At 35.5% G+C, this 25,056-nt stretch overlaps 1 protein-coding gene across 4 annotated transcripts in view; it reads left to right on the forward strand.

Annotated features, from left to right (window-relative positions):
- The first annotated feature begins 1,827 nt into the window (after positions 1–1,827).
- The window catches only part of atp11b (ATPase phospholipid transporting 11B), a 68,572-nt gene continuing 45,343 nt past the window's right edge, over positions 1,828–25,056 (forward strand). For 2 of the 4 annotated variants that reach the window (XR_003673854.1, XM_028443740.1), the window contains exons 1-7: positions 1,828–2,279; positions 14,936–15,052; positions 17,251–17,340; positions 19,639–19,719; positions 21,562–21,669; positions 23,192–23,320; positions 24,580–24,683. Coding sequence is in view for 3 of the 4 variants with exons in the window: in XM_028443740.1 (XP_028299541.1) it covers positions 2,253–2,279; positions 14,936–15,052; positions 17,251–17,340; positions 19,639–19,719; positions 21,562–21,669; positions 23,192–23,320; positions 24,580–24,683 (656 nt within the window). In the remaining variant the exon portion in view is untranslated. The remainder of the gene's footprint in view (positions 2,280–14,935; positions 15,053–17,250; positions 17,341–19,638; positions 19,720–21,561; positions 21,670–23,191; positions 23,321–24,579; positions 24,684–25,056) is intronic. The other 2 variants (XM_028443739.1, XM_028443738.1) reach the window with 2 other exon arrangements.

The following is a 25,056-nucleotide window of genomic DNA, read 5'->3' on the forward strand; positions in this document are numbered from 1 at the left end:
CTATGCCTTCACCATGAAAGCCTCAAATGCCACAGAAATGTGTGGACCAAGTTTTCAGTTTCATTCATCTAATTTTCTGTGAATTTTTTGTTCCTACATTCCTAATTTTTTTTAGTAATTTTGGTTATTATTTTAAGAATCCACCCATGGTAGCTTTTTTTTGTCATTTTTTTAGGCATGGTATAGTTGACAATAAAAGAACACAACTCTAATTTGTCATGTATTGTAATATTTTGTTTATTATAACTTTTTATTGGTTATAATATATCGGGTAAAAATCACCTGACGTTCGTGATGGTGTTACCAATTTGTGTTCTAGGGTCAACCAGTAAAATAACAATTTAATTAAGGCAAATATTATGTAATCATTTGAGGGACATTTAAGGATTTTGAAAGAGTTTTGAATTTTTGCAAAAGTTCAACATTAAATATGACTGCAATCATGTTATATAAGCACCAGGGAAACTGTAAGCCCCTGCAAATATTGTTGAATATCATTTACACAATGATTCATGTTTTACTTTCTCCAGCGGGCCGAATTGGATGCTCCAAAGGGCTGTTTTAGGCCCCCGTGCCTTGAGTTTGACACATGTGGGCTCATTTATTATATTAAGGTGGCACACTAAATTTAAAAAAATAAAATAATCACTTAAAATCACAGTTAATAATACTATTTACCCTAAATTATATAATTTTTTGCAACATGGGCATTTCCCTTATATGTTGAAGCAACAAAACATAGTAAACATCTAAAACAAAGCTGTCCAAATTGGGGCCCGTGGGCCAAAGTTGGCCTGCAAGTGATTCGTTTTGACCCGCTGCCCATATTTGAGATAGTTTTTTTTTTAGAGATTTTTTTTCTAAATCTGAAAAATAATGCAACACAGTACAATGATTCAAAAGAAGAAAAATCTACAGCTGCTGTCAAATTACATTATTTTTAAAAGATTGTTCAAGGCAGGGAAAATGTTTTGATCGTATAGGTGGGATATGTTGTGTCCCATTTTGTTGAGTTTGTATTGCACTAGACATTTAGATGTTTCATAATTTAATGCCATGAAACACAATAAAGAAAAGTGTTATTCAATTTCTAAACTACTTTAAGTATTTATTTTTGCACAGTTATGTTATTGGCAAATTTAATTTCATGTACTGCAATATGAATCTTTAGTTTTGGCCCACGGCCCTACACCGCGATTACTTTTTGGTCCTTCAATGAAAATATTTTGGGCACCCCTGATTTTAAAATAATGAAAAATATGCATGTGACATGTAATTAATACAATAAAATAGTGTGTGGATCAAATAGCTCCTCATTGCAACAAGTTACAAACCACGTAAATGTTTTCCTTCATATAAAGTAAGTAAAAGTGGTTCTGAAATGTCCATGCTATCTTTATTTATTCCAGTAGCTGTAAATAAATATCATAAAGTGCTGATTTCCCAGGAAATTCACATGGTGATACAATTATATTTGGCTCTTATTTTAATTTTTAATGCATGTATAAAGCTTTGTGTTTTTTTTTCTTTTATGAAAACATTTATGTGGTATGTAACTTGTAATGAGGAGCTGGTATTTGATCTACACACCTATGAGATATTTTTATTTGCCATAACATGCATTTTTTTCCTTCTTCTTCTTTAGACCAGGGGTGCCCAAATTATTTTAATGTATTTATATTTTACTATTTTTCAGTCACAGTGCTGTTGGTTTTTATTTGAAAACTCGTATTTGTTTGTAAAATTCGACGATGGAAGTTGAATCTGTGCTGAGTTTGTGTCATTTATTATGGGCACATGCAGACAGGCAGGGGGCGTAAATAGGCCGCTGTGGACTCGTGTGTGCCTGTATATGTGCGCGTGTATATACCCTACCTACCCGGGTGGGTGAGTGTGTGCGCGCGCGTGCGTGTGAGTGAGTAAGTGAGTGAGTGAGTGAGTGAGTGAGTGAGTGCTGACAAGAGGAAAAGTGATCGTAGCAGAGATGTGGCAGCAGCTCCTCATCTCCTGAGACTTCTTCTTCTACCTGGATCTATTTTGTCTGGCGGCGGATGGATTCGTAGCCCCGCACGGTCGGTGACTCTGTGTGTTGTGACTGCGCTGCGTGGACGTGTGGAAGGGATGGGACCGAGCAGCAGAGTTTACACGGAGGTGCGATCTTGATGTTTCGGGACGGTAGTGTCGGGGTAGCTGGTTGCTAGCGCTGGGCTAGCGGCTGTGCTGCTGCCTGCGCCCAGTGTTTCCCTGCGAGGATGCTACGGTGGATACGACAGCAGCTGGTGAGACACGTAGATACTGGTTTTTCCTCCTTTTTAACAACACACACGTCATACTTAACCGCCCAAATACACGCAAAAAAGTCAACACACAAAAAGCGCCATTTTAAAACCTTTTAGTTTAATACATTTTAGCAACGCAATGTTGCTAATTAGCTGTTTCCAAAACAATGTTGTGTGGCTCGTTCAGGTGGTGTTTTAAACCTGTTAGTTTACTTGTTGGCTGATGGTTGACTTCCGAGTGTGTGTTAGCAAAACAGTGCAGGACTCACCACTTTTTCTTTCCTTTTCTTTCTTTCTTCGTGGATGCTATTAGTAGCTATGTATAATTAGTTTTTTTTTTCACTGAATTGTCACATAAGTGTGTATGTGAAAGCTAGCTGGAAGATTAGTCCGTTGTGATTTTTAATGCTGTCTGCTTATGATTTAAAAAAAGGGGGGGGAAAGTTTTTCCAGGTGAGTGTTAAAGTATTATTATTATTATTTTATTATTATTATTTATTTATTTTAATTGAACATCTATTTTTTACAACAAAAAAGGCACCTTTCACATCAATACAGATTATATAGAAAGCTAAAAGACAAAAGAAAGAAAGAAAAATAATGTATAAACCAAGGGACTAAACAATGTACTTACAATCAAACAACAGATTGGCTTATTGAAAAATAACAAGTTATTATTTTTTTTTTTATATATATATATATATATATATATAAATTAAACAAATCTAAAGGCATTTCTGCCATGAAGAAGAGATAAATATATAAATAAATAACTAAATAAATGGCAAAAAGTTGAATATCGTTCCTCCAGTGTGTAAAGACTAAAGAAATGACATTTATGGAGTGTTAAAGTATTGCATGTGTAGATTATCTATGTCCATGTATCCTTGTTTATATAATAATAATAATAACTGAAACTCTTTTCCTAGTCATCAGTTAACTGGGTGACCAGTAGGTTTATCACACTACCGCTCAGGCAAATAGAGGGTGTGTTTGTTAGCTTTAACCTTCTTTCCTTGGCTAATACAGGTAGCTAGCAAAGGACTTACTCGTTTATATTGTGACTTTAAAAAATGAAATAAGAAGTGTTTATTTTGTAACAGGGACTAATTTAAAGTTGCTTATGTGGGCATTTGTGACTCACTGATTTTGTAGATTCTTCACTATGTTTTGACTAAATCTCAGAACTTTTAGACATGGGTAAAAATATTAGATTTTGAGACTGAGTGAGTATTTGTTTTGGGTGAGTCCATTTAAGCTGAAACACTTCTACCTATGTACCAATGACACTGTGATCTGCATTCATTCTCTATTCCTTAAAACAAGCAGTTAAATAGCTAATCAAAATTAAAAAAAAAAAAAAATCATGATCAAATAATCTAACTACTATTGTGAAGAAAACTGGCAACTCATTAAAATGTAGTCTTAGGGCTGGGCAAAAAAAAAAAAAAAATCGAATTATCAATTTTGTAGATAAAAATGATTTTTATTTTTACAAATTCAAGGTTTATTTTATTTTGTTTTATTTTTCACTACAGTTTTTTCTGACTTTTTTGCGTTGCGTACTTGTGGGTTATCGTAGCACTATGTGAGCCAGCCTCCTCTTTGTTTACCCTTTAAGTAGGCTATTTGTGTGGCACAGGCATGTTTCAGATGCTAAGGGAAGAGTTTATTATTATTTTTTAATTGTAATGTTACATGTTGTAAAATATGTAGTTATCTGATTTCTTAATCAGAATATTTAATCTACTGTGAAGTTGCTGTTGCACCTTTGCTTAAACCTGGGTTAAAGCTTGAAATTGTTGAATGACAGAGCCTCATTTACTTTTTATTTAGGGATTCTTCTGCATTTTCACTCTTGAGGACAATCACAGGAATAAAGTTGCACTTTTGACTTGGGGTGGGAACCTCTGTGTACCATACGATACGCGATACAAAGCTCATAATAATGATTATCTCGCGATATGACGATACTGCGATTGTCAATATATTGGTCAGAAATCAATCTACGATAATCTATGACATAACAAGAACAAAAGATTAAGTGATAAATTACATTTAAAATACAAATTTTATTTTATATCTCTGAAAAAGTTTCCTATGAACAGTGACACTATTTTAGTGCAACATTTCTGTAAATAAGTGTCAACATACCAATGTAAACGAATAACTATCTCCAATAGTGCTTTCTGTAAACAAAAAATAGGGTTTTTTTTTACCAGTGACACCATTATAGTGCAATATTCCAGTAAACAAAATATTGGTTCCTTCATCAAACAGTGACACCATTTCTGTGAAGACATACCTGCACATTTAGTGAAAATAATAAAACAAATCTTAAACGAAAAAAAAGGAAGAAAAAAAATCGATACTTAGTGGGGGCATATCGATAATCAATTGTGCGAAAAAATATCGCCATATTGAGATATCGTCACACTCCTACTTTTGACAATATATTTGATGTCTGCAGTCATTTTTAAGTGCATTTAAAAAAAAAAACTCGAAATTCTATTTTTTTTTTTTTTTTTTTTTTTTTAAAAATCAGATTTTTTTTTAAGGAAAAATTGCCCAGCCCTATGTAGAAATTGTTTTCTTAATCTAAAGCTTGTTCTGCTAAGACAGTGTCTTAAAATGAAAAAAATCTGGGCACTATGAGAATAAATTTGTAATTTTTAGAGAATAAAGTCATATCTTAAATACATCGTAATTTTATGAGATCATTAAAGTCGTCATAATGTTGTGAGAATAAAATTGAAATACATTACAAACAGGATCTTGTCTGCATTTAGTGAGATTATACTGCTTTTTAGGTTTCACACATGGTGAAATACTGAGCCTTTTGGCCCATCATCACCACACTGTTATCAGTTTAAGGACTTTAAAATGAGTTTGCACACATCTGCGTTTGTTCTCATTAAAGAACCAGGCTGATTTGGAGCAAATAGCCTCTTGAGTGGAGGAGGAACTGGCTGGAAGTGTTTGACTTCAGGGCTATGAGTGTTATGTCGCATTCACTTCAACAGGGAATTCTGAGCGCTATACAATTTCAAGTTGTTTTTTTTTTTGTTTTTTTTAAGACAGCTTTAGTCACATAAAATTACGGCTTTATTTTCAAAATTTTACAACTTTATTCTTAGAAAATTGTGACTTTATTCCCGTAGTGCTTAGATTTATTTAAATTTTTAATGTGGCCCTAATACGATAATTTTGCTGTCTCATAGACCAACTGACCGCACTTTGATGTAGTCAAGAGTTCTTTTTACATATATTATTTACATCATGTGATGGTCATAAAATGATATGCAGAAAAATTAAACATTCAGCACATTCACAAAATCTAAGGACATTGTTTGAATCATAAAATGTCATTTTTTAACCCCTTCAAAAGTTACTGTTTTAATGTCTTTATTCCCAATGACACGACCTAAATAAATAAAATCAAATAGGTTTTTATGTAGGTTGATCAACCAAATTGCATTGGTAATTATGCAGTTTCGTACAGAACAAATACCGCTGACGTAAATAATACCTGGTTATCTACAGTAATACTTTTTAAGACCAACTTTTCATTGTAATTAACGGTTAAACTGAAAATGAAGTGAAAATAAATATTTCCTATAATAACTGTTAATCCAATCTCTGTTTTGTTACAGTATCTTACGTAAAGATACGATTTTGAATTTATTTTTAATAGATCTGTGAGTATAGACTTTTTCCCACAGCTGGAGAAATCTACCGTTGGGACTCATTGATTTTATTGTTGTTTAAACTTAAATTCAGCTGATGAAATTTTCTCAGATAAATATAAATATCTGACTGCTTTTACCCAAGAATTATCTTTTCATGAGGTCTAAAAACTTAACCTCTGGTCTGTAGTTCCTGTTCTATGCCTAAAGGCAGAATGAATGGATGCATATCATTAGATTAGATGCAGTTAAAGTGTTTCTACCACAAAAGCCACAGAGTTTAATCAGTGTTGAACTGTTGTTGAATTCCCACATCTGTCTGCCTCTCAGAGCACGTTTTGTTCACTGTGTTGGAAAGACAGTGACATTCATTAAATCTTTTGACAAAGTTTTAGTTTGAAAACTTTAGTTCCTGGTGTTGGAGATAAGTTTAGTCCATTACCACAGAGAAAACATGGCCCCTGACTTTCAGATAGCTCAGCTCACCTAAACCACCCCAAATAAGGAACCTTCTGGTTAATTAAAGAAGTAATTAAAGGCCATCTTAATACCATGGCTTAATTAAATAGTCATGGAGGCATTTGTCTGACCTTGATATCAGCTAGAAGATGACGTGGTGGAGTTTTACATAATGTTTTACCTTTTCCATCAGCAGAACTTCTCAAACTTAAAGTTAAAAAAAAAAAAAAAAACACTTTTATTGCTCTTCAGTGTATATATATTTTAATCCAACATCATTCTGCTCTGATTAGTACATCATATTAAAAATGATGAGGAGATTAACGAGGTTGTGTTACCCTGGCAGAGGCGTGACTTTCACAAAGCACTCTGGGACTTGTAGTGTTTATGCGGGCTGTAATAATTACCTCACAGCTGTAAAAAATGACTATGCACCAGAGTCAGCGCACAAAAGAAAAAGGTTGAATTCTGCCCACACTGCATTCACAAATGTACAGAAGCTTATTGCATTCACTGAATGAAAAATAATTTTAGGTTTTTCTGACTTGATGAGATAAAAATAAGTTAAAAAACTAAAGCTGGGATTTTTATAGGAAATATGAGTTGATCAACTCAGAAAAATTGAAAAATATTTCCTATAAAAACAAGGCCAATTTTTTAATTTACTTATTTTTATCTAGGGGTGTCCCAATCCGATATAGATATCGGATATCAGTCCGATATTAGCCTGAAAACGAATATCGGTTATAAGATTCAACTTTCCGGCTTTACCGATATTTTTATTTTTTTCCAATTCATTTTTAATTTATTTTCTTTTATATACTGTAGATTCTATGTTGAAGGTTAAAATGTATGTAACCAATTGGTTAATAATAAATGGGTCACTTTTTCGCATTCTTACTGTTGCTGACTATTGTTCTCTGTTTTAGTAACATCACTTGATCAAGCCTTTTCTAATATTCCACACTACAAAATAAATAATTATGATTTTTTTATTAAAGAAAAAAAAATGTATGACTCATGCTGATATCGGTTAAATATTGGTATCGGCCGATATGCAAGGCTGCAATATCGTTATCATATCGGAAATATAAAATTGTATTGGGATATCCCTATTTTTATTTCATCAACTCAGAAAAACCCAAAAATAGTTCCTATAAAAACAGAAAAACAGGGCACATTTAAAAAAAATATTTTTACCTCATCAACTCAGAAAGACCGAAAAACATTTCCTATGAGAACAGAAAAAAGGGCCAAAAATGTGTATTTACTTCCACACAAATGTTATCTTGTTTTGCATGTGTTCTGTCATTGTAATGATGATGATTATAAATAATAGCGGCTTGCATTTATAGCAGTTGTTAATTTTTATACAAAAACTCAAAGAAATATTCATTCACAATCACACCACAGTCATGCAGGTGAAGGTAAATTACAGCTGTAGCCACAGGGACGTTTGCTCCAATCAATGCCATCTTCTGTCACCCCAATTATCATTTAGTTTTGTTAAATTGTTGTTGTTTTGCTTCATCCTAAAATTATTTTAAGTTCTGCAATTGTTTGTGAGTTCATTAGATCAAGTTGTCTCTCATTTACCCACATGTTTACTATTCTCAACAATCTAATAGTAAATAAAATGTACGTATATCACATGCTAGAAAACTGGTGAAAACTCAATTATTGGACCAAATTACACATCCTATTGGATTTGAAGCCATCTATACTGGCCCCGTTCTACTGCCACCATTCTCAGTCATACTTTTGTCCAGACATTGCAACTCGTGACCCTCGGTTGTGTGGCCCACAAAGTAAATGCACAGAAAATGACAAATTTACTCTAAAGACACACGACTACACACAAAACGGCAACTAAAACCCTTTGTTCTGTTCTGTAATAATTTATTGTGGCCCTTCTGTGATCAAAGTTTTCAATCTCTGCTTTAGTGTGAGGATTGATCAATAAGAGATCCATTAGTGTCAGAAGCAATAATAATCAGCCTATAGTATACCACGTGAGAATGGAGGATATTTCTTGTATATTGAGCAGCACAATGGAACCATTTAGATCCAGCATGCTATTGCGTGCATTTAGCATTACATGCATGCCTGAAAATGCCAAAGCATGCCTACTTGGATATTGTTCATCAGAACAAAGACGCTTGTGAATGGATGTTTAACAAAAATAACTGGTTTCACCTTAAAAAAAAAAACATAGAACAGCTCGGAAAACACATGATCATTTTCCCTAATGTTACTCAAACTGAGCCTGTGTGTCTGTGCAGCTGATAGCTGTGGACAGGAGTCGGACATTAGCCAATAGCAGCATCTAGACATATATCATATCATATCAGTTCTTGTTCTTGTTCTGTATTTTCATAAACTTTGAGTGACCCTGTTCCTCATTTCTGTTCAGAGAACACGATCATGATAGAACAGTTTGATCTTTTCTGTTCATTATGATTTCTGAACACTTAAACAAAAGATGTGTTAGACCAGTGGTTCCCAATCCCTCCCAACCCTTTTTGGATCGTGACCCCATTTAAATATCACAAATTTCTGGCAACCCCCATAGACATTTTTTTTTTTTTAAGTAGATTAACATTTGAGAAAGTGAAAGTATGTGATAACATTTTTAAAATGTTTTAATGATAATAGGAATTTGGTAAATAATAAAATAAATGTGTATATATAAATAATAATAATCTAAGATTCTTTTAGGCGTTTAGTATATTTTTGTTGTCAATTTATACATTTCTCAGTTATTTGTCTTGTGCATTTCTATTTGTCTTGTGCATTTTTTGGTTAATTGTGTGTATTTCTGTTAAAATTTTACATATTTTTGTTGTCTTTTTGTGTGTTTTTTTCCTAATTTTGTATGTTTCTTTTAATCATTTTGCATATTTTTGTTGTCAATTCATACATTATTCTGTTACTTTTGTGTTTTTAGTCACCTTATGCAACTTTTGGGTAATTTTGTTCATTTTTCTTCACGTTAGATTTCTTTTGTGTTATTTTTGTGTACGTTTGTTCTTTTTGAGTCATTAAGTGTATTTTTATTGTCATTTTGTCAATGTCTGTGTTTATATTTTTGTGTGTGTTTCTTTGAGTCATCATTTTGTTCCTTTATATTGGGGGCCACACGAGCCTCCTGTTGCCTATGTTGGACCTAGAAGTGATAAAATGAGCAATACATATTTTTTTATCAGTAATTAATAGACATTTCAGGCGACTCCACATTGTTTGAAAAACACAGTGTTGTACTTTGTGACTTAGTTAGAATATATTCTAGTGTGGCTTTTCTCCTACTTTTGCAATGCCACATGTTTCTTGCAGTCAGACGGGACGGTGTGAGGTTACTTTGCAAGGCAGCAGTCTAACTGGAGCTATGAGAGAGGATTGGTAATGATTAAGAAATCTAAGCCTGCTGCTGACTCCTCTGACAGGTTAGGAAACAAGGATGAATAACAATGAGAAACTCCCAACTGAGGCAATCCTCACAGCTTTTTGCTGTTACACAAATGTTAACTAACTACCTCTAAATGCAAAATGACCAAAACTAAGGCCCTGTTTACACAACAACGTTTTGCTTCTGTTTTCGTTTTTGTCCTGCATTTTCAAAACGATCTCTCTTTACATGAGACCACAGGAAGCATAAAAAACAATGTAGTATACATGTCAGGTCAATAGATGGCAGTGTGGTTTTGGTATTTAATGAATCTTCTCCAATAAAGTGTTGACTTACGTGACCATCACTTGGATCAGTGGAGACGTATTTCATGCACCAGATTCTGGCGACAATCATAGTGCTGCACTCCTACTTATGCTGCGTTCACACCGAATGCGTCTTCTGCGGCACCGGACGCGTCTGCCGCACGAAACGTTCCACAGGTATCAAGAAATGTCCCCATTCGCTTCATATGCGCGTTTGAAGCTGAGCACCGCCCACCAGCAACACATCCAACTCAGTGAGTTTCACTGCCTGCTGAAGCGAGGAGCTTTGCTCCTTTTTCTCCTCTCATAAACATAAACCACCAATGAAAAAAGCCGGTGTGATTAGCGGCTAATGCTATCCTAGCTCAGTGCTAACTTTCAAAGATGAAAACTACAGAGAGAACTTTTACCTGCTACTACCACCTCCTCGCTGATTCTCCTCCATGCCAAATCCTTCCGAGTCGGGTCCCGGTTATAAAGGCCGTGTTATACAGTAGCTCCAGGTGGTCACACACAGCTTCTACTCCATGGTTGAATGGGTGAACAGACCGGTGTTTGTGTTGACGGCCTGACGTCATCGTCAACAAAGATTCTAATTGGCTTTCGTCATGCAAAACAGCCGCAGGAGTTCAATATTTTCAACTCTTGCGAATATGACGAAAAATTGGGGGCTCTCGCACGGGGGAATTGGGGGCGCTCGCACGGCCAACGCTCTTGACGCACGGATCTGACCGCACTGTCGCATAGGAAAGATTTTGTCTCTGGGCCGCGTTTATCCATTGACTTTCTATGTAATCTGGTCGCACGAACATTTTGTGATGCATCCGGTGTGAACGCAGCATTAGAGCTGTAAATATTTGCCCGAACCCGGGGTCTGGCTTAATTTCTATCTTTTTAACATGGTTGGATTTGGTTCAGACGCTGCTCGGTAAATGAACGGTCAGGTGATGTGTTTCAGTAAGCGTGAGAAAGACACACAAATGGATGCTGAGGAGGTGAATGGAGGCTGTCTTCTGGTACATGAATAAATTATGGTATAAAATGCATAAATTACTCTTTCTTGACTCATTGTGTTGCTGTGTGTCACATACAGTATGTATGGAGCAGGATGCTGAGCTGTGTGTGTTGCAGCAGTAAACTGCTTCGTAGCGCGTAGCATCACATGAAACTGCTTGTCATGTTTACAGTTGTATGCAGAACGATTGGCGGAGTTATTAAAAAAACTACCCTACACGTGCACGCCGAGCACGAAAGTTAATAGTGTTGGCAGCAGTGGGTTCAGGCTTAAAGAGAGATCAGCTTTATTTGAGTTCGGGCCGTGTTCTGACAGCTATGGGCCAGGTACGCATGCCCAACAGAGTGTCGGTTCCCTGTTTACAAGGAGACGAAGAAGTAGCGTTTTCCAAAACTTTCACTCTGGAGCCTGTTTTTTTAAGTTTTGTTTTCAAGCACCAAAACGCCATTGCCGTGTAAATGGACCGCTAAAACACAACAAAAAGTATGTGTGTAAACGGGGCCTAAATCTACTTTATATGTAACAACTTAATTTATTAAACCCAGTATGCAAATAACCACTTTGTAACATGTGGCAACTTTCTTCTCCCAGTCCTGATGGTGCAATAGACAAATACATATTTTAAGTAGAGATAAGTAGTTTGCATATTTAGTCACAACTGTGCAAATTACAATGAGGATAACTTATGATCACTAACAGTGTGTGGAATGTTTCGATTGCAGGTTTAATTTTGAGACCAACTTTTATTAATGTTTATTTTATCTCCTAAATTTGAACAGTTTTTCATAAATTGAACTGTTTAATCCCAGCATAATTGTATCAGCAAGACCATGACAGTAAACTAGTCGGACTCATCCAGCTTCCAGGCTAGATCACATTGCTGTTCAGTGACCTCTGAGTCAGACATAGCAAGGCCAACACATCAGACACTAACATTGTGGTCGACAGTGAACCACTCGGCTTTACTCACTTCATGCTTTTGCATGTTCACTTTGTCTTTCACTGAACAATGGCCAAAAAAACATCAATCACCCGTCTTGTACCGTGTTACAAGATCCGCATTATTTTTGGATAACTTTGTTTTAAACTCTGCATGATCTTCCTTCGTATTTTAAGCTATCATTGTTCACCTTTTGATTCTGTCCTGTTTTTTTCTTTGATACCCCCAAACCTCTGCTGACCAGGAAATATTCATTGCACTTTTGAAAATCCCTTGACCCAGTTAGCTGTAAGGGCCTGTACTATATGAAGCTGAATTTATTCTTATAATGCTAACTTCTGGGATTTATTCCGTGTGTCCTGTACTACGATGCTGGTTAACTACTTAAGGGGATAAATCACCACGGTAACTTAGGCTGAACACCTAACCTGGTTGGGAGTAAGTTTTGTTCTGGATAGGATATGAGCAAGTATAAAGCCCCGCCTCCTGACCAATCAGTTCTCTTGGAAAACGACCTGCCCAAGATGTGGTGGATCATTCTGTGTACATATCCCTGATTATAGATTGGATGTGAAACATATAGAAATTATCTGATGGACTGATATGCGTTAGTCAGCTGATAAAGCCTTCGTGCATTGGGTGCTTTCTTTTAGTCATTCATTCATGTATTCTGTGGCAAAGCCAAGAGCCTCAGTTATGTAAAAAAAATTCAAGCTGTATAAAATACAAATATTGTCCACTTTATGATGTAGGATGAGCTGTATGAATGCAGCATCAGAGCCACAGACAAGGTCTGTGCCTTAATAAAGTGTCTGTTTTTTCTGATGAATATTGTATAATATCTTTAATTTAAGCACTAACACTCATCAATTCCTGCATTCCTTCCTTCCTGCTTTTTCTGCAGCAACAGTTTTGTTTTTGGTCTGAATTATTGATTTTAATTCTTCATATTTTTAAAGAATTATTACTAAATTGTGTTGTAGGTCTGATTATGATTGGTCTGACGCTGCACGCACACGTAGCCAGGCTGAAATCACCTGGGTTAAGTTAACGTGTTTCATAGGACAGGGGCTCTCTGATGGGGAACTTTTGTTGGGTGAAGTCTAATGGAGAAATATCCTGGATATACTTTTCTAGCTTCATAGTACAGGCCCTATATAACAAGAGAAAACCCTGTTGTGATGTTGGTTTTTTTTCATTGATATTCTATTTAAGCTATAGCCTCAGATTCCCAATGATCACAGAAAACAGACAGAAATTACAGAATTCACTTCTTGAAAGGAAAATGGACACACAGCACTGCAATATTTGATACAAACAAAAATAGATTGTAAATATACAGAAATCTAGCAGCAGTATTGATTTGATAATAAAGTGAACCTAAGGTTTCCCTCTTTGACTTGTAAATATCTTCCCTGCACTGAAGGAGAGCTTTGGGGAAGGACCTTACACGGCTAACATTACAGTAACTGAAACTCCAGTGAATAATGTACAAAATATCCCCCTCAGGTAGATTTTAATGGAGTGAAGACTTTCAGCCGTTTGCAAGGCAAGTCAAATGTATTTGTATAGCACATTTCATACACAAGGCAACTCAGTGTGCTTTACATGATCAAAAAGTGCAACAGTATACATTCAACAGCTTAAATAGCAATAAAAACATTAAAATGAGCAGCAGAAACATTTAAAATCATCAACCAACACATTACATCATTAACAGTATGACCAAAAATCTCCCTTTCAATCATATGCAGTAGAGAAACAAAGTGCCTTTAACTTTGATTTTCACATGTGATGCTGACTTCAGCTCTGCTGACATTATCTTCCACTTCTTTGCAGCATAACAACTAAAAGCAGCATCACTATGTTTACTGTGAGCTCTGGGCTCCACTATCTGACCTGTGTCTATAGATCTGAGAGACCTGCTGGGTTCATACCTGAATAATGCTGCGTTCACACCAGACGCAGCATAAATTTTTGTGACACGTGCACCGCGCGAAAGCTTCCGCATTATCGGAAAACGTTTTCCCCATACTCGCTTCATATGCGCGTCTGAAGAGAATAGAGAAGCGCCGCCAACCAGACTCTGTTTCTTTTCATCATCAAGTATGGAGGACCCCAGTAAAATTGATGCTCTTTACCTTCTGTGGAAGCTGAAGTGCCGTCAAAACGTTTGACGCCGGCGTTCCTGGATTCACCAGACACATCCAACTTAGTAAGTTTCACTGTTTTCTTCAGGAACTGCGCCAAATCCTTCCTGGTCCTCCATGCTGAAATGGAAGAAAAGACCGGTGTTCATGTTGACAGCCCGACGTCATTGTCAACAAGGACTCTGATTGGCTTTCGTGCCTGTGTGTCACACGAAAAAAACATTTGCTGTAGTTCAATATTTTCAAATCAGGCGAATGACGAATGTCACGTAAAATTGGAAGCGCGCATGCCGCGGCCAACACTGATCAAACTTTCAAGGCTCTGGAAAAAAAGGTTGTCTGAATAAATGAAATCTTAACATATTATTGAAAAAAAAGACAAAATAAACTTACTGGAAGTATTACATGGAAGTCAAGAAAAAAATCAAAGCGATCAACAGATGCCTCTGAAAAAGTCTGGCAGTTGACAGTCGAAACACGTCAGGAGATCAAAGTAAATTTCCTGAAAAAAAGTGTCTGAATAAATAAACATATTACAGATTTGAATAAACCTAATAAAAACTTCCTGTTCCTTTGATATTTACTTAGATGAATGGTCTAATGATTCCTCTTCATTGGGACTGTTTCATTACACTCTTGTTTTTAATGTAATGTGGTTGTGTGGTAACAGTTTGTTTTTGCCTTCCTCCCCTCAGGGCTTGGACCCCCCTCATCAGAGCGACACCCGGACAGTCTATGTAGCCAACCGCTTCCCACAGCACGGCCATTATGTACCACAGCGCTTTGCTGATAACAAAATTGTGTCATCCAAGGTAGGGGTGTGCATTGCCATGAATCTGACAATACCATAAGATTAGCAATTTGCATTGTCACGATACATATATCCTGATACTCGACAATACGATATACATCTTGATATATCACGATTTCAATAAATACTAATTTCACCTTTACAAAAAGGTATGAAATACAATACATGTTAATATTTATTTTTATTTTTTTACTTACGAGAAGAAGTAAATGGTAACTAACTGTAATTCCATCTTGATATTAAACAATAAAGAATATCACAATATATCCTGCTATTAAACAATACAATATATCCTGATGTATTTTGCGATGAAACAATACGATATATCCTGATGTATCTCGATACTAAACAATACAATATATATTGTGATATACTGCAATATCAATAGTTACAAATGTTACATTTACAAGTACAAAATGGTATGAAATACAGTTAATTTCATTTTTTTTAAACCTGAGAACAAGTGAATGGTAACTGTAATTCCAGTACCAAAATCAAGAACAAGTGGGTATGTTTGAAACTGTCAAAGTTTAACTTCTACAAGAGATTCTGATTCTGTTAAGTTCTTAAATAAAGTAACCACATACATCTATAAAAGTGCCCAGTATGTTTTATGAAAATAATGTGCAATCAACTTCCAGCTAAAATGCCTGGAGGAGTGAGGTTGATTAACAAGGTCTGATGTGGTTTACTGACACCTAGTGACCGGGCGTTTACTTGCTATGCTTATATTAGCGCAATTAAAATGTTTTTGTTAAAAAGAATGATTAAAAAATCAATTTGGACATTTTTTTAATCGATCCGATAATCGCGTGGTGAAAGATTACATTTAATCCAAGGTAACAGGGGTTATCAAATATAGTCCTAAACTCTTTACTGAGTTTAACTTCCTAAATATGTTATCACCTGATTCACAGCCACCCTGCTCCTAACAACTAGTAACGATTGTATTGTAATGAGTAATGGAGACAGTGTTCGTGCTTTGCTGGTGGAACTTCTAGTTAAGTCCTGGCATCAGCTGGCAGTGTGCTGGATTAATCAGTGTGAAGCTGTGCTGTGGTGGCAGGGTGAGTGATAATAACGCTGATTGTTTGGTTACAACATCAATGCTAAACAACTTCTCACTGCTGGGGAGAGGATTAGGAGAATATACAACAAAACAAAAATATGCCAATCAATACATTTACCATAGATACAGCAAGAAAGTATAACTGATTACGTTTTTTGTACTTTTCAAAGTGCTGAAACACTCAATTATTTTTTTTTTAAATCATATTTGTGTTTCATACTGTTACAAACAAGGGCAAACTGGCGTACGAGGACCCCAGTGGGCTGGGCAAAATCTGCTCAGACTCAATTTGAAATAATATTATCAAGATTTATATTGTATATCACCATTTTGAGAAAATATATTGAGATATGAGTTTTGGTCCATATCACCCAAGGTCGGCCTACAATATTCTAATCACCTAATTATATTTAGTAAGTGGTTGACAAGTGGCTATTTTAGATTGCCTGTACACATGTCAAAAAATATAAGAGATATTAGAGCTTGGTTGGGGTGGTGAATTAGCAATACGTTTTTGTATCAATGACTTGTTTGCATTAATATCACTACATGCTGTATAATTACTTTACTGCTGTAATTAATTTACCGTAGGCTACTTAAGGGTTCAAGTTAATGATTAATTATTATGGTCCATAGGAACATCAAATGCAGTTTTTTAATCAAGGGACATGAAACTTGTGTTGCCGGCTGTCAAGTTAGCTCCCCATACCACACAGGAAGTGCCCCCCCCCCAAGTGACAATATGCACTAGCTCAGATATTTTCAGACTGCATTTTATTTGAACTAGTATTATATTTGAGAACATGAAAGTATCAAAGACACTTCTTTGAGATTGTGTGTCTGCTGTATTTTTGTTTTATTATGTATTGTTTTTTGAATTGTGCAAAATAGATAAATAAAAACAAATAAATAAATACATTTAAAAAAATGACAAAATATGATTTTAATTAGTAATTTTTAATTCCTTTTATTACTAGACGTTACAGGCAACCCCACACAGGGTCACGACCCCAAGGTTGAAAAACCCTAGTCTGAAGCGAGGTGTTGTAGTACCGGTAAATGCCAGATTTATACAAGGTAGATCTGCTCACACCCTAATTGTCATGTCTTTCTTTTCTTTTTTTTTTCAGTACACCGTTTGGAATTTTATCCCCAAGAATCTCTTCGAGCAGTTCAGAAGAATCGCCAACTTCTATTTTCTCATTATCTTCCTCGTGCAGGTAATGACACAAACCATTTCTGCTCAGGTTCACGTTTTCTGCAGTTAAGTGGTGACGTGTCGAGTGCGACCTCGGTTTTCCTGTCCTCAGTACTACTGTGTGTGCGTGTGTGTGTGTTAGTGACTCATCGACTCTCAGGGACCTGAGGACAGACAGGCCTGCCTCAGTATTAACGCATTACGCCCACACACTTGGCAGTTTGTATCTTTAAAGTCTGCCCAAAGCATCAGTCCTTCACTATGCATCAATCACCCCGTGTTGAACAAGGATCTGGTTTTCAAATTTCCAGGCTCTTCAGGCTTTTTTGGGTCTGTGACCTGCCTTTTTGTTTGAAGGATCACTTAATCCACAGTTTAACTTAGGATTCATGTGCCTGTTAAAGGACTCTGACCTGCTTGTAGTTTCTGCTAAAGATGTTTCACATTTCATCCTAGAGGCTTCCCTGGTTCCTGTATTATTCTATTGACATTAACTGTTTGTAGTGTCTATTTGTTAAGTATTTAATATTAGCTTAAACTAACTTTTGTTAGCCCTGGGTAACGCAGTGTATTAATATGAATGTATTTCGTAAAGCTCTTCCACTCCCTGAGGGTTTACCTAGAGTACTTTTGTCATTGAACATTTTGCCCCCCAAGTCTTTTCAAATAATGAAATACTCTTTTTAAACTTTTTACATACTAGTAAAAATGTTTGCGTCAGTGTGAGTGTCTTCAGTACCTAAGTCCTCCTCAAATGTAATTAGAGTATAAAAGTAATGTCAGTATAATTATAGTGTTCAATTTCACTAGTTTACCTAGTTTTCATGCATGAACAATTTGAACTGTAAAAGTATTTTGTAATTGTTGATTTTTTTTATTTTTTTTGCCAAAGTTAAGTAACAGGTATAGGTCTGCTTTTCAAGTTGTTAACTGTAGCAGATTTAAATAGTTGAACATGTGAACTTGCACGCATAAGATGTCTGAAATTAAAATTTGTGATTCTCTAAACCAGTGGTCACAAACAATACCATTTAAAAATGATATATTTCACGGTTCTCGTCAGCTCTGGTGAGCGTAGGGTTTGAATTTAATCCCTAATTTTTTTAAATTGTTTTTTTCTTTTTTTAATTGCTGCAGATGTAATAATTGTTGCACACTTGGACACAAAAGGCACTTCCAGGCGTGCATGGGTTATTTAACTCTACGTCAGCCACATCGTCTATTTAATACAGACGATTTGCTCGGTTGCCCCCGTCTGGCCATATATATATATACGTAAACAATTTTAGCTTTACTTCACAAAATTTGGCTTTCGGAGAGTTACACATTTCAAAATGTTCTGGGGGGCATAGCTGCCGGAGCCCCATATAACGCTAGCCGTTGTGACGCTTGATCGCATGCCACACGATCCCCCTATGCTGTGAAAAAATCCTGGTGAGAACCCTCTATATTATTTATTTTGACCTTTTTTTACTTACAGTATGTCTTAAAGCTCATAACTCCTGTACTTGATGCAATGCAGTCTGAGCTGATTGGTAGCGCTATCAGCACCACACATGCTAACATGCTAACAGTCATAGCCGACGCCAGCAGCACCAAACACCCACCACACCACTGAGTACCAAAATGTGATCAGTGGCACATTAAAGGTCTAAACAGCTCTAAACTACACAGAAAACATGAATAACTGCCTTTAGCATTATGTCTGAAAGCCTTTAATACATAAGCTATTATTGAATCTACTATATATGTATCACAAACTGTTCAACTGGTGAAAATATTCTGAATTGTGGATTTTTTTTTCTCTCTGTTTTTCTTTAGTTTTTTTTTTCTTTCTTTTTAGTTTTTCTTTGTTTTCCCTGTTTTTTGTTGTAAAGCTGTGTTGATGCCTGTTGGTTACAAAGCTTATGTTTATGTTATGTTCCAAAGGGCCTGTGTGTGTGAGAAGCATGTCCCTAAAAAAATAACATAATGTGTAACATAATTTCCCTTCAGGGATTAATAAAGTAATTAAAATAAAAAAAAAATTAAATTAAATCAAACTCCTCATTAGTACGTAAAAGTGTGTCAAACACTTGATGTGGACGTTGGTGTGAGATTTTAATCTTTGTGACAGATTGTTCTACTGTGGAGCTTAAAGTAAAGGATGAACTTCAGCTTTAGTTGAACATTTGCTCACTTATGTGGTGGCTTGGGATCTGGCAGTTACCCATTAAAGGAAGTCCTAGGTGTTTCCTATTTGATGCATCAGCTTTGAATTCTCTGTTGACTTTCTCCTCTGTTAATTTGTAGTTTGAAAACAATAATGTTTCTGTTTTAGTTAATGATAGACACTCCAACTTCCCCGGTCACCAGCGGTCTGCCACTCTTCTTTGTAATCACAGTGACTGCTATCAAACAGGTGAGAGCACCAGCACACCATGGCTTCCTCTTTCCTCACTTACATTAAGGAACTTACAGCTAGGGGTGTCCCCATCAGACTTGTTTTTTTTTTGTACTACAATACCGAGTATTGGCCAATACCTATATCAATCTGATATAATATCAGCAGGAATCATCCATCCTTTTATTACTTATTTTGAGGTGTGGAGTGTTAGAAAAAGGCTTGATCAAGTTATGTTACTCTAAAAACAATAATCAGAATCAGAAATACTTTATTGATCCCAGGGGGAATTTGTTTTGTTAGAGGCTCGAGAAATATTACCAATGAAAAGAAGAAATACTAAAGAAAGAAAAGAAAAAAAGGCATACGTAACTAGAATATTTGCATTTTCTGAAGAAAATTCAAGTGAGGATGCAGGTGCTTGCCCTCCCGCGTTGCACTGCATTAGCATTAACCCAGCATTAGCCTAGCATTAGCATTGGCTGGCATTAGCATTAACCTAGCATTAGCCTTGCATTAGCATTGGCTGGCATTAGCATTAAACTAGCATTAGCCTAGCATTAACATTGGCTGGCATTAGCATTGGCTGGCATTAGCATTAAACTAGCATTAGCCTAGCATTAACATTGGCTGGCATTAGCATTAACCGAGAATTAGCATTGGCTGGCATTAACTTTAAACTAGCATTAGCCTAGAATTAACATTGGCTGGCATTAGCATTAACCTAGCATTTGCATTGGCTGGCATTAGCAGTGGTTAGCATTAGCCTAGCATTAGCAGTGGCTGGCATTCGTCTAGCATTATCTGGCATTAGCCTAGCATTAGTATTGGCTGGCATTTGCCTTAGCCTAGCGTTATCTAGCGTTAGCATTAGCCTACCATTAGGAGTAGCCTAGCATTAGCAATAGCCAGGCAATAGCATTAGTCTAGCAATAGCATTAGCCGAGCAATAGCATTAGCCAAGCATTAGCACTATCCTAGCATTAGCGCTATCCTAGCATTAGAGCTATCCTAGCATTAGCACTATCCTAGCATTAGCACTATCCTAGCATTAGCACTAATCTAGCATGAGCTGAACACTAGCAATGAGGTTGAAATGGGTTGAAAAAGATGCCGCCTGCATCCTCACTACTTAAGTAAAATACTTTTAATTCTACAATTGAATAAAATAAATATGAAGTAAATTAGAAAAGCATGACAAAACGGGAACAATTAGGGCCTTTGCTCCACGTTTGGTGTTTGGGCCCTGAATATATATTTTTAAAATACAAAATAACCATTAGTTTAACTCAAACATAAGAATATTCTACAGTTGAATAGAATAGATAAATTATAAACTAGAATACTCTGAAAAATAACTGCAAAACCAATAAAAAAAAAAAATTATTATACTTTTAAAGTGCAAAATAACAATTCAAGTTTACTTCAGTTATTTTTTTATTTTCTTTCTCTTTTCATCATGCCAGTAGATTATGCAATCAAAGCTTAGTGTAGTCAGGTGTGCCCACCACTGTTTATATATATATTTTTAAAAAGTTTGTTACATTGTAACTTAATAAGTCAACTGCATAAAAGCTGTTTGTCACTGGTAGGGAACTATTGTGGGCTTCACACACTGATAATATTACTAATGCAACTTCCCTACAGACATTGCTTTGTTTAAAAAGGGAAAGTCAAGAACAGTTAATAATTGAATGCTAACAATTGATCTTTATTACCTTACCTTCCTTTCTGCTTTGATCATTAATGAATCCGAATCCAAAGCAGAATAATTATGTCCATAACTCAACTTTTGTCTTCTACATTGACCAAAGAACACGCTACGGTACACTACATTAGTTTTCATGTCTTTTTTCACAGGGCTACGAGGACTGGCTAAGACACAAAGCTGACAATGAGGTTAACGGAGCGCCGGTGTTTGTGGTTCGCAGTGGGAGTTTGGTCCAGACTCGGTCCAGAAACATCAGGGTATGATTGTTAAAGCAGTCTCACCCGTCTTATTTAATGTATTTGCGTGTTACATTTGTTCATTCCTCGCTTCTGTGTGTTTTAGCACCACTTTAAAAATGGATGCAGTGATAAAATGTCTTTTTGTAGATACTGTTTGGTGCAAATCCTAATATATTAAAAAAAAAAAAAAACATTAGAGTTCTATTAGAAGGTCTGTTCTTCATCGCTTTCAGTTAACCAGCTTATGTTAAAAAAAAATCAGATGGGAAACCAACTTTTGGGTCCCGACCCACCAGTTCAGAATCACTGTTCCAGATAATATCACCCAAAAAATTTAAGAAACTAAAACAACTGTTTTTACAATACACTTTTAATATATACTGTAGTCTACACAAAGTTTCATATATACAGTTAATGCATGCACATCAAACATATACAGTATACATACATGTACAGACATATACATACATACATACATAAAAGTATTTTACTATTTAATGTTTACTATACAAATTTCATCATTTACATTTTTAATTATACAAAATATAGTGACAATACTTCAATTAATGATATTCTCTCACAATATATACCTTTTATTATGTTTATTAAGTATTCATATATTTTTTTACCTTTATATATATATATATTATATAATGTAGCAGTTTGAGGTAAAACTGTTGCTCTTCTTTCCTATACTTATTAATGATATATGATGTAAAAAGCTAATTAAACCGGTTTAAGTTGCTGCTTTGTTTTATTTCATTCTTTAGTTCCATAATTTAACCCCTGCTGTTGTTGTACTCATCATTTTCAGTGTTGTTCTGTCATATTATATCTTGAAATGTATTTTTCCTCTTAAATTTGATTCCCCTTCTCGCTAAAAAATCTTTTCTGCAGCTCTTTTAGAAGTGCACCTTTGCTTGTTTTATAAATCATTTGGACAGTTTTGAGTTAGAAGAGATTTGGGAGTTATTATCCTTATTGTGCATACGTGTTGCTCATCTGCTAGCCTTGTTGTTATGCAGTGTTATTAACTGTCCTGTCACCTTGTTTCATTACCGTGAACACAGATCCTCTGACTCCAGGCTTCTCATAGACAGTGAACCATGTGTCTTTGGAGCTAATGCAGTGTTTGAAATCCATTAATGCATCTCTCATTCTTGTAAAGCTCATGTGATATTGATTATTTCAGTAGACTCAGTTAACCGTTAGAGGGAAAAAGACTAAGTCTATTCGAAGACACCATAAATGTGTTTTTTCTTTTTTCTTAGGTTTTTAGCAAAACATTTCACATTTTCATTTTTAAAATAAGTGCATAACTTTCACCAAATGCACATTCATTTATTAAACAGTTAATCCAATTTCCCATTTAAAAAAATGCAGAATATATATTAAAATCCACAGATTTGGATGTTGCAGAAAGTAGAAACCACATTTTGGATTGTTTGCATAAGAAATGTTGCTTTTGTTAATAATCAGGACATATAGCCTGAGTCAGCATTTTTTTAATTTATTTTTATATATATATTTATACGTTTAGGTGGGGGACATTGTTCGGGTGGCGAAAGATGAAACATTCCCAGCCGACCTGGTGTTGCTCTCATCAGATCGTGCCGACGGCACCTGTCACATCACCACAGCCAGCCTCGATGGAGAGACCAACCTTAAGGTGCGTACGTGCGTGCGATCCCACTTCCCTGCATGTGTTGGCCAAAATGTTTCCCACATAGGGTAACCATACGTCATGTTTTACCCAGACATGTCCTCTTTTGTCTGGACCATCCAGCCGGATTTCACAAACTTATCAAAATTTCCTGGTTTCCAAGGGACCCTGAACGCATCTCGGGGAACACGTTGATTTAACAGATGTAACTCCGCTAACATTTGCTCTATCTGAGAAATTCCACCAGTTTCTGAAAGCTAATGAGCTTCTCTTTACAACTAATATAATGTACGATAACATTGCAGTAATTTTACTCACACATGATGGAATCATTAAAAATGCCGCTTTGTTTTCTGACGAAATCGTCACACACGAGGAAAATAGAAGAGAGACTAAAAGAGACCAAATACTGGTGGATTTAATTAAAAAATATCTATATATATATATATATATATATATATATATATATATTCCTGGATTATTAAACCTTCATGGAGGTTCAGAGGGGGATTTGAAACAAAACGAGAAAAATGAAAGAGCAATTGGGAGAACCTTAGCTTATAGGAAGAAAAATGGTAAAGTTTCCATCATCTGGTCTCGACCTCATTACCTCCGTCACCATAGACAACCGACAAAATAAAGCTCCAGAATCGTGTGATTATTTACAGTTCTGTACGCCTTGAGGTTTTTTTTTTTTCATATTTTGTTTTTTTTTTTTTATTTCTAGGAGGAAGTGTTTCTCATTGTTTCAATGATTGAGAGATTTTAAGAAGGTATACATGAGATTTTTCATGGACTGATTGTTATGCATAATAAAGGTGATTGCCTTCAGTCATTTTTTAAGTCTTTTTTTATGATGAGATACATTTATTTTTAAACATTATGGACAATAACAACTTATTTATCTACTATATTAACTTAATATTTTAGTCCACTACATCTGTAAAAGATTTAGTTGACTAAAATATTACAGTCATTTAGTTGCATAAAACTAGACTATAAGTGAAATAGTCTTGATGACTAGATTTTGACTAAAACTAAGTCTGCATATAAGATTTGTTTTATTGTTTTACAGATTATAGGAAAATAATGTCATTGTTAAAAAAATAATGTTTGATGAAAGTCCTGTATTTTTGTTCCTGGGCAAGAAATTATAAATTCAAGGTTTAAATATGACACGTTGTTGAATTTAAATTAGTGTTGCATTGTTTTACACTTGGCATTTGAACACTTTTTAATGGCTTTCCTTGTGTGTTTGTGTGTAGACTCATTACTCTGTGGCAGAGACGGCGGTGTGTCAGTCAGAGTCCCAGCTGGAGGCTTTGCAGGCGGTGGTGGAGTGTCAGCAGCCGGAACCTGACCTGTACAGGTAATGCTTCTTAAATCAGCTCAGGAACTGACTGAGGACATTTTTATCAGTTGGGACGATAAAGAAAAAAACTGATTCAAGCAGTCCTTTCATGTAGAAAATGATTTATTATATTCCTTTGGTAAAGATGAAATGTTCTGTGATAAAAATCTTGAAGCATGTCATTCACACAACATAAAGGAAATGTCAAAGTTGCATGGTGAAACTCATGTATTATAAGTAAGATTTTTTTTCATCATCTCTTCCTTCCATCACTTCACTGGTCTCTTTATTTTATACTTCCATTCTTTATATTACTTTAACTGTCACTTAATGCTCACTTTCATCTGATTTTTATATAGTATGTTTTTACTTGGTTTTAGGTTCATTAGCT

Source organism: Gouania willdenowi, chromosome 4 (genome assembly GCF_900634775.1).
Source record: "Gouania willdenowi chromosome 4, fGouWil2.1, whole genome shotgun sequence".
NCBI classification, from domain to species: domain Eukaryota; kingdom Metazoa; phylum Chordata; class Actinopteri; order Blenniiformes; family Gobiesocidae; genus Gouania; species Gouania willdenowi.